At 38.0% G+C, this 13,527-nt stretch overlaps 1 protein-coding gene across 2 annotated transcripts in view; it reads left to right on the plus strand.

Moving 5' to 3' along the window:
* The window catches only part of ADCY8 (adenylate cyclase 8), a 128,238-nt gene that overhangs the window by 44,987 nt on the left and 69,724 nt on the right, over positions 1–13,527 (plus strand). For both annotated transcript variants that reach the window (XM_054193173.1, XM_054193174.1), the window contains exons 3-4: positions 5,681–5,811; positions 8,455–8,566. In XM_054193173.1, the coding sequence (XP_054049148.1) occupies positions 5,681–5,811; positions 8,455–8,566 (243 nt within the window). The remainder of the gene's footprint in view (positions 1–5,680; positions 5,812–8,454; positions 8,567–13,527) is intronic.

Here is a 13,527-nt window from a genome sequence, read left to right on the forward strand (position 1 = left end):
GTAGATTGGGTAGGAGTGAGGTCTAAACCCTAAATTAGGTGACTACATGCTCTTCACACCTTTAAGCTGCCAATACAGTCAGCTGAGACCTAGTCAATACAGACAATGGGGCCCAGAGAGACCTGCAGTGGCACCGAGGTAGACACATCTGATTTGTTAAGTATCTCACCAGGCTCACTGGAGAGTGACCTACACTGTAGTCACCAAAATTCAGGTGTCTGAATCCAGACCTGAATTCTACCATCCGTTTGTTCCATTCAATGATTTCTACTGGTCTTTTTTCTTTTATTTGGTTATTCTTTTGGTTAAAGGTTCTTTTTTCATTTATTTACCCTAAACTTTGACTGCTCCGTCTTAAAGACTAGGGCTGATTCATGTCATGAATGGTTAGCAGGAGAATATATCACGGTCTCTTTTATAACATTCCTTTGTTGCTATCTTCTTTCTTCTACATCTTTTCTCTTGAACAAATATATCTCTCTTCCTTTTCGAACCACTTACCACTACTGCTGCTCACCTTTGAATTGTCTCCACTTTGCCAATTGCTCAACTAGCAAGCTTTCAACAAAGATGGATAACGTAGTTTCCTTCACCCTAGAGATCATGACACTTCCTTATTAGGCCTTTCTCTGAAAAAGAGAAGGTATTTTTTCCTCATGTCTTTCCCTCCCTTTCTGAGTATGCCTTCTAGGAGAGACTGACAAGAAATATAAGGCCTCTTTCATCGTGCATATAGTAAGGAACAGAAGACTATAAAAATTTTCGTTTTTTCCTTGTGATCTGCTACTGCTCTTTTGCACATTTGCACTGTTCTTCTGTGCCACAGTATCTAAATCTGTGAAATGGGAATTTAACTAGTTAAAAGGGGAGTTATGTGGCAAGGACCCTTATATCAAGGGGACAATGACCTGACACTCATTCTTAGATAACTGAAAATCTTTTTTCACTGCTGGATTGAAGCAAAATGATGTGAAAGGCCTGTCAAGAGGGACACATCCTGGTCCATAGAATATTAGCATCAGCCGTAGGAAAAGAAAGGATGGGCATGATCTACACTAGTGTCTGATTTCTGGAAGAGGCCTGGTTCAGCGTCCCTACCATCCTGTCAGTCTGGCGTGGTATAAGAGCAGCTTGGAACAGCAAAAGACAGCTGATGCCTGTAGAGGGAAGAATTTTCTGTCCTTTAAATGTGTCAGTACCAGAGAATCGACTAGTGGTTGGAGTGCCTCATAAAAATATATATAGATACACACACTTACACGTTCTTTTTCTTGTAGTGTTCCTCTGTAGCATGACATACGTAATACAGAACAGTGACATGAGCTGTATATGCACTTTCGGTTGTGATCCTGATAAGAGCTCTTCACGTGCTACAGTATTAATAGAGGAAAACTGCAGCAGAGGCATACTAATTAACCTCTGGTTTTATGGGTCATTGCCAGATCTTATGTGCAGCCAAGAACGTTTAACTTACCTTAATGAGTAGCATGAAGGGTAAGATATCGAATGTGCTGGGCAAATTTTTCTTGGCTTAGTGTGCATGTGTCAAGTGAACTATGTTTTATTTTAAATAAATATTCTAGAACCATTGCTTGATACCTTCTTCAGTGAATGCAAACAAGGAGTATAAGGTTTTCCTGTTGTTAAAAAAGTATATTCTCCATTTTAGTCATATGTCTATGATGAAATGGCCTCTTTTTATGTTCTCTGATCACAGATTTCATAAGCAGTTCAATAATAACCAGGATTTCTGTTTGTTTTCTTTATCTTCTTTTCTTTCTTTTATCTTCTTTTCTTTCTTTTATCTTCTTTTCTTTTTGAATTTGTATTCTTATTTGTCTTCCTACAAGGATAAGGTAGGAAATAACATATTTCTTTTCACAGTGAAAGGATTTTGTGCTATTGTGAAAGTATCTTCACAGGAACCCATTGAACCCTTTAATCATATGGCTTCTTGAAAGACTGATCTGATTTATTTGAAGGATAGATTTATTGTATCGTCATATTAAGAAATGTATCTTAATATTGAAGAAATAGGAGAATATACAGCCTAAGTGCCTTCTGTTATAGGAGGCTGAACGACGCAAAATATCAAAAATATTTCTGGTTCCTGGAGTATCAATCAGCAGCCGTTCCCAAACATGCCATCTTAAGATGCCATGGGACATTTGCTTGAGAGTGGAGCTACCTTAGGGCTAGGCATTCCTTTGAAAACCTGGGTTTTCAGGAGTGTAAAGGACCTCCTGAGGGACTGGTTTTCTTCTTGCTATCACAAGCACCACACCCAGTGTTGACACATCAGAAGAAGAGTGAAGGATAGTCGAATTCCCAGGTGGGAAGAATGGAAAAAAATCAAGACAATGCAGATGTGCTAAAATTAGTACAACCTGTATGGGGAAACAGAAGGTCTGAGCTGGGTTTTTTACCAGAATAAAGGATGAGCTCATTGCGTGATAGCTCACTGCCTGCTCTATAGATATATCAACTATCACTGCCTCGCATCATTGTTTTTCTCTCCCTCCTGAAGACAGCCCTTGATTTAGTAAAGGTTTGCAGGACAGGTGGGTTTAAGATTAGTATTGTCGCCATTCTCTCATCTTCTATGTTAGCATGCTATGCAGGCAGGAGCCCAGGAGAAAGCTGCCATCTCAGAGTGGAGTGTTACACACCTCGGCTCCGGCAGAAGCTAATAGCAGCATGTGTTTTGCCTTCTTAAGTAAAAGTACAGTTCACCTCAGCTGGGGCTGCCATCTAGACAAATGAGGGTGTTTAGCCACAATGTGTTTTCATGGTAGCTGAGGATTGTTTACTAACTACTAAGGCGCTCAGAGCAGGAATTCTTCATGATCTTCACTGTAAAAGTCGTAAGTTAGAAATGATATTGCCTCCTACAAGTGTTGGGGTGAATGTTCCCACTTTGTGTCCAAGTTCAACACTGCTCTCAATTCCCAAACTTGTAAAGGGCCTTTCTGAAAGCGTGATGGATGAGGTGGAGTGGGATGGAGAAAGGGTAGTTGCCTTTCCTAAGTATAAAAGGGAAGAGTTAGTCTGGAAACTGCCTCCACGCCCCCAATATGGCTCAGTACCAAGTAAGTGCTTTCTCCACAGTAGTACGATTACACTGCTTTGAAAATACAGGAAGAGTTTCCCACTGCACTGTGGTTCCTCCGTGGGCATTGCCTGGAAGAATAGTCTTCATTGGTGTCTTCCACCTCTTTACAGTCTCCATATGTGTCTGATTTGGAAGTTCACATCTGGCTTTCCCTAGACCTTTTGTATCCCCCAAAATGTCATCTGAAATTTGGTGATAAGTAGCTCACAGAACTGACATTATCTTCTTTAGTTCAATAACATTTCACTCTTCGCAATCCCATAAAGCAAAAGATGGTTAATAATTTGGAGCCAGTTCAGTGAAAAACTGCTAGCTTTGCCTCAGAGTGATTTGGAGCGATATATCCCAATACTGGGGAAATCTGGTTAATCTAGAAAAGGACTGAGGGCAAGAGGACACAATAACAGTATTTCAGTACAGAAAAATTGTTACAGGGAAGAGGCAATCAATGATTATCCATACCTACTTTGAAAGGATAAAAAGAAAGCTTAATTTGCAGAGAAGCAGATTTGGGTGGGATACTTGCAAAATCTGCCAGAGCTGTCAAACTGATGAGCCACTGCAACAGGGATGTTGTGAAATCTCTCAGGGGATGATCTAGTGCTGTCATGAAAGAATTTAATAATCTTTTGAGAGCTTGCCTGGCCCTACTTAAATGTGGTTAGTAGTTGTATTATGACAGGGGATGGAAAGCAGCACTTTTGTGTATATATACACAAATATATGTACACGTATGTGTATACTTACACAGGAAAACTAATTGTATATGTACAATGTGTATGTACACTAATATATACAGATTACTAACTTGAAACCACCCTGAAAGCAGGAGATTGACTGAAACTTCACAATTAAACATTGATGGACTCTCACAGGAGCTGGGAATTTGGGGCAGTTCTAGAAATTCCCACATGCAACTCCTGCTTTGTCTAGCCCCATTTATATGTTTAAATGTGTTAATTAATATTCTAGGTGGAGTGTCCCATCCAGGACCTTTTCTAGGTCACTCCTGCTGCTGAAGCGATTAAATTGTGCATAGATAAGACATTTGTAAATACCCAATGGAAACTGTTTTTGCAGAAATGGTCTATGGAACCTGAACTGGTCTTTTGTAGGTAGTTTAGATATTTAAGAAATGTTTAGTTTGTGGTTAAAATATACCAATATTGATGAACTATGTAAGACTTGGGTTGTCACACAGGATCATGGACCTGCCAGGTTATAAGAAATGAGCAGAACAGTCATATGAGGAGACTCTGCTGACCTAGCTGAAGACACATGAGGACCCTTGCAATGGAGACTCCCACAAGCACCAGCAACCAACTGCCTGTTTTGCAAACATCCCAATAAAGTAGTTTCTTCTTTCTTGATGGCACTCTGCCATGAATGTCCATACAATGAATAAGTGAAAGCCTATCTGCTCCCTCAGGACCTAAATGGCCAGGAATAGGCTGTCATCTGCAGAACAACCCGTTCTCCCCAGTCCCACATACCTTTGGGAGTGGGAGAAGGCTATATATTCCATGAACTGTTTTGGTGGCTGCTGTTGTACAGCCATTACTGTATGATGTGAACAGACGTGAGTCCATTATGGGACAGGGAGGTCATACAAGGCCTTTGGGAAAAAGAACGGTCAGCTCTGGGTCAGCAGAACTGCTCAGCCCAGATCTGTCTGGGGGGATCTACAAAAAAGAAGTTAAGTAAGTGGGCTGCAAGCAAAATGAGTCATCCTGGAAACCTGCCTCACTGTCACATATAAATGCTTATTTCTGAGATTACATATAGAGTTTCAAGGAACTTTGAAACCCAGTCCCATTTGTCAAAATTACGTAAGCACTTCCATGCCACAGACTGTTGAGGAGGTTCTGAGATTGACAAGTCACTTTAAAACTTAGTTCCTGTTAACTATTGTAACCCTATTAACATACAAACTAGTCTATGGCTAAATCTTTCCCATAAAACATTTCTTAGGTGATCCCTGTCTTTAATCTCTGACAATACAACTAAGCTTAGTCTAAATGCTGTCCTTTTCACTTAGTGAAGAGGAGTCAGGTTCCTCTGCCTATTTTTTGCTTTATTTGTTCTCCAGCTTTATTATTAACTATACAGTTTATGAATACTAAACACACGGTCTGTAAGTTCTGATAAATAAGTAACAATAAAAATGTGATCCTACTTGCATCTGAGGACTTTCAAATTCCTCTGGCCCATATCTGTTAATCAAGCTACCACTGCCTGGAATGGAGTGCTTGATAGGTTTATAAGCAATGTTTAGTGAGAAGCTTGTAATGGAGGTAATAAGCAGGATGGATCTTTAAGTAAACAACAAGCAAGCTTAAAACATTAGAGGGAAGAACTAGGAATGGAAGGAGAGAGAAGGGTCCATGTTCTGGACTCAGGTTGGTAATGTGAATTATCACAAATGGTCTGAGCTAGAATTTTTAGAAGGGAGGGTCACATCTTAAATTGCCAGTTATCCAGCTCTTTAAATAGGGCAGAATTCAATCAGTTTCCTGTGAAGTACTAATTCAGACTGATACCGACACTTTGGTTTCCTCTTTGTTTTAGGAACGGCTGGTGCTCTCTGTTTTACCGCGGTTTGTAGTCCTGGAAATGATAAATGATATGACCAACGTAGAAGATGAACATTTGCAACACCAGTTTCATAAGATCTACATTCATCGTTATGAGAATGTCAGGTGTGTGGAGGAGACTCTCTTTAATGTTTAAGGTCTCAAATGCAGCTAAGTGTATCTTCTTTGAGAATTTCCCTTCTGTTGCTTTATTAAATTAGAAAATCAGCGTACCCTTGTTTAATCCCTGAGCAGATAAGCAATTTGGTGCCTTCTTTTGCTCATTAGGATGGCTGGATGCCTTTGCCCTGGGAAGATCCATTTGAACTGAACATTAGGGGCTGGACCATTTGTGTATTTTTTCACTTTAATTAAGTGGTCAGGGTTGCACAGAAAGGTTGCACAGAAAAGATTCTGCCACAGCTTTCTGTTTGACCTCACACACTGAGAAATGAGATAAAGACTTGTAAGATGCTCTCAAAGACATAGACACATCACCTGGCTCCTCTGCTTAGTAGCCTTTTTCATTCATTCTTATTGTCATTTTCACAATTCCATTTTCTTTTTTTTTCCACTCTCTAAATTTTGTCTCTCCTGAAATTAGTTAGCGGGAAGGTGATGGTAATCCTGTGAGCTGCTACTCAAAGAAATAAGTCCTCCTTGTAGATTTACACCAGAATGATCAGCTACCGCTCCATGACATTACAGACTCTCTGATTTTATTGTGGTTCCTGACCATCAGAATATTTAGCTAAGCCAATAACATTTGCCGTAATTTTGTCCTAAACCACAAGGGCAAATGCATGACTAGCCATTACTGAAGGAAGTGAAAAATAAACATCCTTGGATATGATGGGACCTGGTTTGCTAGGAAAGCATGAACTTTGTCTTTTGATGAACCCAAATATAACTTTGTCTGGACGAGTTCAATAAACATAATTTGAACTTCTGCAGAAGAGTAAATTGATTATCTGCTGCTTCTGTGGCCTTGCAGTAGCTCAGACATATTATTTTATTAAATCTGGTGGAAAGTATCTGGGACCCTTACAAAAGGTTTGAATTGCACTAAATTAAAATGTCTTCCATTACCCTATTTCATTCTCAGAGCAAGTGTTGTTGTGGGAGAATCAAAATAGGGAGAAGATGTCCCCTTGTGTTTGAATGGGAAAGAGTTATAGTCAGGGGTGAAAAGTTGAAACATAATTTATGCTAGAAAGAGATTTAGAATGAAAATTCTCCGTGCTTTAGAGTACAGATGCCAGGGACTAGATCTTTTCAAAACTGGGTTTCACTCTATTTTTTTCTAACTGTTGAGTGCTGAACACTACCTAAGTCAACAGAATATGAATCCACAAAATTAGTATCCAGTTAGGGTTTTTTGTTGTTTTGATAATGAAAACTGTAGAAATCTTATTTTTATCAAGTTAAGCTATTATTAATATGCATTCCTCTTCAGGTAGTTTGGTGCTTTACCTTTTAATTTTGTTTTTTCTCACTGGTAAAAACCTTACCCAGCTAGTGATCCTCTTACTTAATCGTCACCCATACCCTTACCAGCCCATACGTTTGAAGATTAGTTGAATTATCATTAGTCATATTTTATTGTCCACCTCATCATTACTGTGTTTATTATTGGTTACATTAATGATTCTCGGACACTGTCAAACTGTGATCTCGTTCAACAGAAATGAAAGACCTTCAGCTACTCAGGTGGTAACACCAGGCACTAGTTGACTTTGAAGTGCTAAGGAGGTTCATTTGGGTTATTTCCAGTCTGTGCCAGCATGATATGTGTTTTTTTGAATGTTCCTACTTTTTAAAGTAGGCAATACGTTCCTTTCTTTAGCTGCTAAGTACTGAGCTGTTACAAGCTTTGGTCTGGATGACAGCTTGCACACCACAGACTTTATGTGTATGTCTATGTTTCTCTATATTTGCTTCTGCTCACTGTCGGCACAATGAACAACCAAAGTTGCACAGCTAGAAAATTCACTGGCTGCTGAAATATAGATTAGAGCTCTGTTTGCAACTAGTTTGTTGACAAAGATCCTACCATAACTTTAGGTGCACAATTTGATGCACCTAAATTCAAAGAGTAATCACACCGGGCTCCCTGTGAAGTCAGTGGAAGGAACAAGGAATCATCCAAACAAAGATTCATACCTTAAATAGATGGCACTATACTTCCAACGGAGGTACATCTGTCAAGTCCCTAAAATTAGATGCAATAAAGCTGTCCTGAGCCTGGGATATATCAAGATCGTCATGAATCTGTCTGTTGTCTTAGAATTTGAGTCTTGTATGACACAGAGATAAGTAAAGCCTAAAAACCACACTAAAAATTGAAATCAATGAAATAAAACCCATTGTAAAAAACAGATATAAATAAACCCACCTTCAAAGAGCACTGTCAGATACTAACATACAGCTGGGTGCCAAGTGTATCTGTTTATGCAACCCCCCTATGCCTCAGTCTTCTCACTGATCAATGGGGACAATGGTGCTCATTAACGTTTAACTATATCTTCCTGAATGACCTGAAATTCCAAAATTGCATAACATATTTTTGGCAAAACCCTTTGTAATACCTGGTAGTATTTCTTTAGTCCCTTCAATATTTGTATTCAGTACTCCAGAATCTCCAAGTCTAGAGCAAAGATAACATGACTTTAAAGTGGTCCTTCACTTGTAAATTACTAGAAAGTAACTTAGCACATTCAGTTTTCAAAGGAAATAGACAGCGATATTAATATTTTTTTCTTTTTTTAGCATTCTTTTTGCAGATGTTAAAGGATTCACCAACCTCTCCACAACTCTGTCAGCTCAGGAGTTGGTCCGAATGTTGAATGAACTCTTCGCCAGATTTGATCGACTAGCACATGTGAGTTAAACACAGTTTATTTGCAAAAGGAAGTGAATTCAACTCTGTATTTGGAAGCTTTGGGAAATACTCTATGAATTTGAACAATATGATTTCAGATTTTCCCCACTGGGATTTTATACAGCCACTGAGGTTGGAAGGAATTGACAAGTTTTATCAAAAGTGATGGGTCCCGTGAAAGTGAAAGCTCAGATAGTCATCAGAACGTCGTGCTTCTGTAGTGCTAGATCAAGAATGGCATGAGACCAGATTTTCTACCACAGTTTCTAAGGAAGTTTTGTAATTCTGATCCTTGCTGGAATACAAATTTTTTTTTAAGACCATAGCTTTATTTTGACTTTTCTTCTAAGAACTGTGGAAGGTTAAAGACCTATTCATTTAAAGGACATATAATCGACCACCACAGTCATTGCAATGCTTAGTTACTAGCAGGTTTTACAGTCCTTAGGTTGGATTCTATCTAATGCAGCAATAAAATTAATTGAACATAGTAGTGGAATTTATTACATTAGGAAAATTAGTTTCTACTTAATTAGTACTGCTTAGAAAAAGAGCAAAGCACAAAAATATAGGCAGAAAACACAATCAATTTTGCTAGGCTTGCATTTTCTTTTCTTCTTTTTTATGTTTATTTGGTCGAATTTTCATTTCATGTGATTATCTTTAGGTGTCAACATCTGAGATAGCTAATAAGGCTGCTAGTGTAGGTAATGAAGTACACTTAATGGAGTTTAGCTTATAATTTAACCAACCAAAAGTAGACACCTACTATGGGAAAACAGAAGTTACCTCCTGAATATCATTAACCATGGTCTCTATTTACTATAAAGGGAGCCAAGAGTGACTTGCTCTGAAACACACACATCTACATCTTTCACTGATTTTTTTACGTTTCTGGTTCGGCACTATGAGGTATTTGTGCACGTGTTGCATCAGTAAGATACTTGGTGTTGTCTCTAGGCTTGCAAATCAAAGTCAAGAAAGGCAAGACTTCTGTAATTATTCACAGCTCTTTTGAGTCAGCTATTATTATCTCAGATAGCAATGTGTTTTCTCACGTACAGACTGATGCCATAACCCATTGCCTGGACACTGGTAAATTGGTAAATGCAATCTACAATATTTGTTTTGCAAACAAAAAACCACCCATCAACTCTGATCTACATTAAAACCAAGCAGAGTGAAAGAAATTACCTCAGTCCTGTCTTTTAGAAAGCTTATAGGAGTAATGTCCGCTTCTACATGACTTGACAAAAATAGCTACCCTAACTTGAAGAAATGTATTTCAAACCAATTTAAATGTATGTATGTCACAGAAGTATTTTAGGAAGAATATGTACACCATATGATTTATTGCCTTGCTTTACACTTCAATTTTGCCTAGCATGCTTGGCGGAACAGATTCTTCTTTCATGAACATTAACCATATTTTCTAATGACTCCATAAATGATATTTACCTGATAGAGATTTTGTATAGAAGGACTAGATCCAATAAAGGAGTTAAGAACAAGGAAGGCATTTACATCTAAAAGTTTAATCCAGAGAATCCTCCCTCATTTCTGCTTAACCCTGAAGGAACTTCCTTGCTTGGTTTTAATATTTTATAGGAACTGAAAATTTTGCTTATTTAAATGCCCAGAGGTTTTCCCCTTATCTGTGGTTTGTTATACATCTCCTACTTAAACCTTCTAGAAATCTTTCTGTCACAGTCCTAAACTGATAAATGTTCACGGAGAACACTAAATGCATCCCAAAGAAGTAGGTGAGTTTATTTTGAAGAAACAGTAATAAATATGCCAGTTTGTCTAAAATAGCTGAGAAGTTAATTTCTTACCCAGAAATTTGTGGAGTCTGGGATGTAAAAACTTGTCTGTCTGCAAAACTTCGTCATCAGGACAGTCACCTCTCAGGCAAGTTTCCCAGTCACTAAATTCAAGACTTCAGGCTCTTTCATGCATTTCCTTTCCCAGTCAGTGTATTTGCTTTTCTCTTCTGCATATCATTGACGAGACTAATCCAGTTGCCTAGATCAACCCTCTGAAAGGTGGAAGACTCAAGGAAGAATCACTGCAGAAATTGAACAGATTTAACTACAAAGATTAGAGTGATCCAACCATGACTAATGAAACTGTATTAAAAAGAAAGGCATTTTGATTGTGTTCCTTGGCTGTGGCTCCTGGATGTCATGATAACTGCCTGATGTCCCGACAATAGAGATTCCCAACAGCCCTAGAGAGGAACAGAAGCTCTACGTTGCTTTTGGTGTTTCTGTCCAACCCAAGGAGTTGAACTCTCTCTCTGTACTTTATTGGAAACCAAGACTTCTCACTCAGGGTTATGGACTTTTATGGAGGGGCCAGCTGCCTAAAATACATAACTTAACTTTTGCCTTTGGAAAATTTTGGAAGTGGACACTGACTGGTCCATGACCCAAATATTAAGGACTTGTGATTTACATGGACCTATCAACCTACACAAATTATATTGTATGAAGCTTTCACACCTGGCAAAGGTGTATCTTATGGAAAAATGCCCGAACTTCATCTGAAGGTTCCAGGAGATGGAGAAATACTTGTCTATCTTGTGAATCTATTCTGAAGCCTTACCAGTCACTGTTAATTCAGTATGGCTTTTTTCTCGTTTGATTTTTCCTGACTCTGAATCCATTGATTCTTGCTATGACCTATTTTTCCTAGACAAAAGGTCCGTCTCATAGCCACTGATTTTCTCTGGGAATACATTGTGTGCTTTGATCAAGTCACTTTTCAGAGTTCCTTTTGATAAAAGAATCAGACTAGCCTTATTCTGAGGCTTTTTTGTCTGTTAGATTTATTCTTTCAAATAATTTTTGGGCCTAGTTTTCTAGACTGCCTCCAATTTTTCAGAATCTCTTTTAAGGCATAGCTGCTAGCACTGAAAGCAGTATTCCTGGACTACCCTCCGCTAGTGTGGTGGAGGCAGATCATCACTATTCCTCCTGTCCTCTCTTCAGCACTGCCCAAAGATCACTTGTTTCTGAACTTACAGTGATGACATTATTGTACCGAAACATAATATTTTGCATTTTGTATGGTCTTGCTGTCTGGTTATGACCACCTTGCCTGCATGGTAATTAATCATCCTACCAGTCTTATTCCCTCTGCAAATGTTATTAGCAATGGTTCCATATTTGCCTGTAAATCCTTGACAGGCCTTTTGGAAAGCAGTCCTTTCAAAACCTCCCTAGAAGGATGTGCCACTAATGAGGATTACGTATTCACATCTAGATTCAGAACTATCACTTAACTAGTTCTTAATCAGCTTAGCTAGAGTCATCATACCTCTTTAAAATAGATACTGTTACTCAAACTCTTCGGTTTTGCTAAGAATTATTGTCAAAACAAAGAGGTAAATTGCAGAAACCTTGAGGCAGTTTCTTTAGATTTTAAGGAAAATCCTTATAAAATCTTATTTACTTCTAAATAAAAGTAGTAATTTATAATCCCATATAAAGGATTGTTTGATCTGCTCTATCATCTTATCTAAATCATATAATATTAAAGAATACATTATTTCACAGCTTACTGAAAAATGTAATTTAGCTTAGTTTCTTGTATCTCTTATTCGGCCTTTTTTTTTGTGCAATGCAGAAGCAATGAGAGCTCTGAGATTTTTTTTAATCTTCAGTTGATTACATGAGGTATTATTGCATATGTTGGCACATATAATTAATAACAATGAATTCCATAATACTTGTATCATTATCACATAAGACTTTGAATGAAAATTAGAACTCAGTTCAATATTTCTTATAAGAAACATAATATTGTTATGTACAGCTACTTCCCCTTTCTAATCACTCTATGATATTTGTGAAAGATTTATAGTTATTAAAGAGAAAAGTGACAGTTAGAAAGGAATAAGTTGGCATAAAACAGAGATGAAGAAAACATTTCTCTACATATCCTTCTACTGAAAGGCCTAAACAGAAACTCAATTAATATTAATATTTTCCTTAGGCAGAAATTTTGAGGAGAGAAGGGAAATAAGATGACATTTGGTAAGATACTTAAGCCTAAAAAAGATCCTGTTTTGATGAAATAATACTTATTTTTGACGTTTGTTTTTCCTCTGCCTTCTCTGCAGTGCTAGACGTATCTTAGCTATGTCAGCTGATATGATGAGTTAAATTTCTAAATGTATCTATGCTGTGTGGAGATTCAGTTTCCAATATTACAAAGAGGAAAGAGTAAAACCCTAAACAGAGAAGCAGACATCTGTAAGCTTCGTTGCAACAGCAGCTGAGATGTATCATCACTGAGACCTAAAGATAAAATCAAGGCATGGCATTTTAGTTTAGACACATGTAGAAAGATGAATACAGACAGTCTTAGATTTGAGTTTGGACCCATTCTTAGTATGAAATATTGATGCTGAAACAGAAATCTTCCCCTGAAAAATTAAAATCCATGGGTTTCATATAAGAGTAAAATGACTGCTCTGTAAGACTCTCCACCTCTTTGCAGTCTCATCAGCTGTCATACGGTAAAACAGAATAATAGTACTTCTTACTCAGAGGAGCTGTAGATGCTGAATGGAAAATTTACACTTTAATATGAGCCTTTTTCCTCCTTATGTCACTAGTCTGGTGTTTGAGGGAGAGTTATTTATGTAATGTGAATCACAGGTTGCTTTTACTTATTAAAGAACTGATGGTCTATTTTTTTTTTTCTAAATGAAGTGGTCTTTTTCTGTAACCTTGGTTAAATTCTCTCTTGGGAGATTGCAGACAACCTGCCAAAAATTATTCCAACAGTGTATTACCAGTCTTACTTGTGACCAGTGTTTCCAGGGGTGGAAACCAGCCTAACTGGCAGGCTCAGCAAGAATGCATCGTTGTACAGCCCCAGTACACCACCTGCACCAGCTGGCATCAAAAAGGGAAGGTGGAGGGCATTAAAGGCTCTTTTGTCTCCTCAAT

Source organism: Rissa tridactyla, chromosome 2 (assembly GCF_028500815.1).
Source record: "Rissa tridactyla isolate bRisTri1 chromosome 2, bRisTri1.patW.cur.20221130, whole genome shotgun sequence".
In the NCBI taxonomy this organism is placed as follows: Eukaryota; Metazoa; Chordata; class Aves; order Charadriiformes; family Laridae; genus Rissa; species Rissa tridactyla.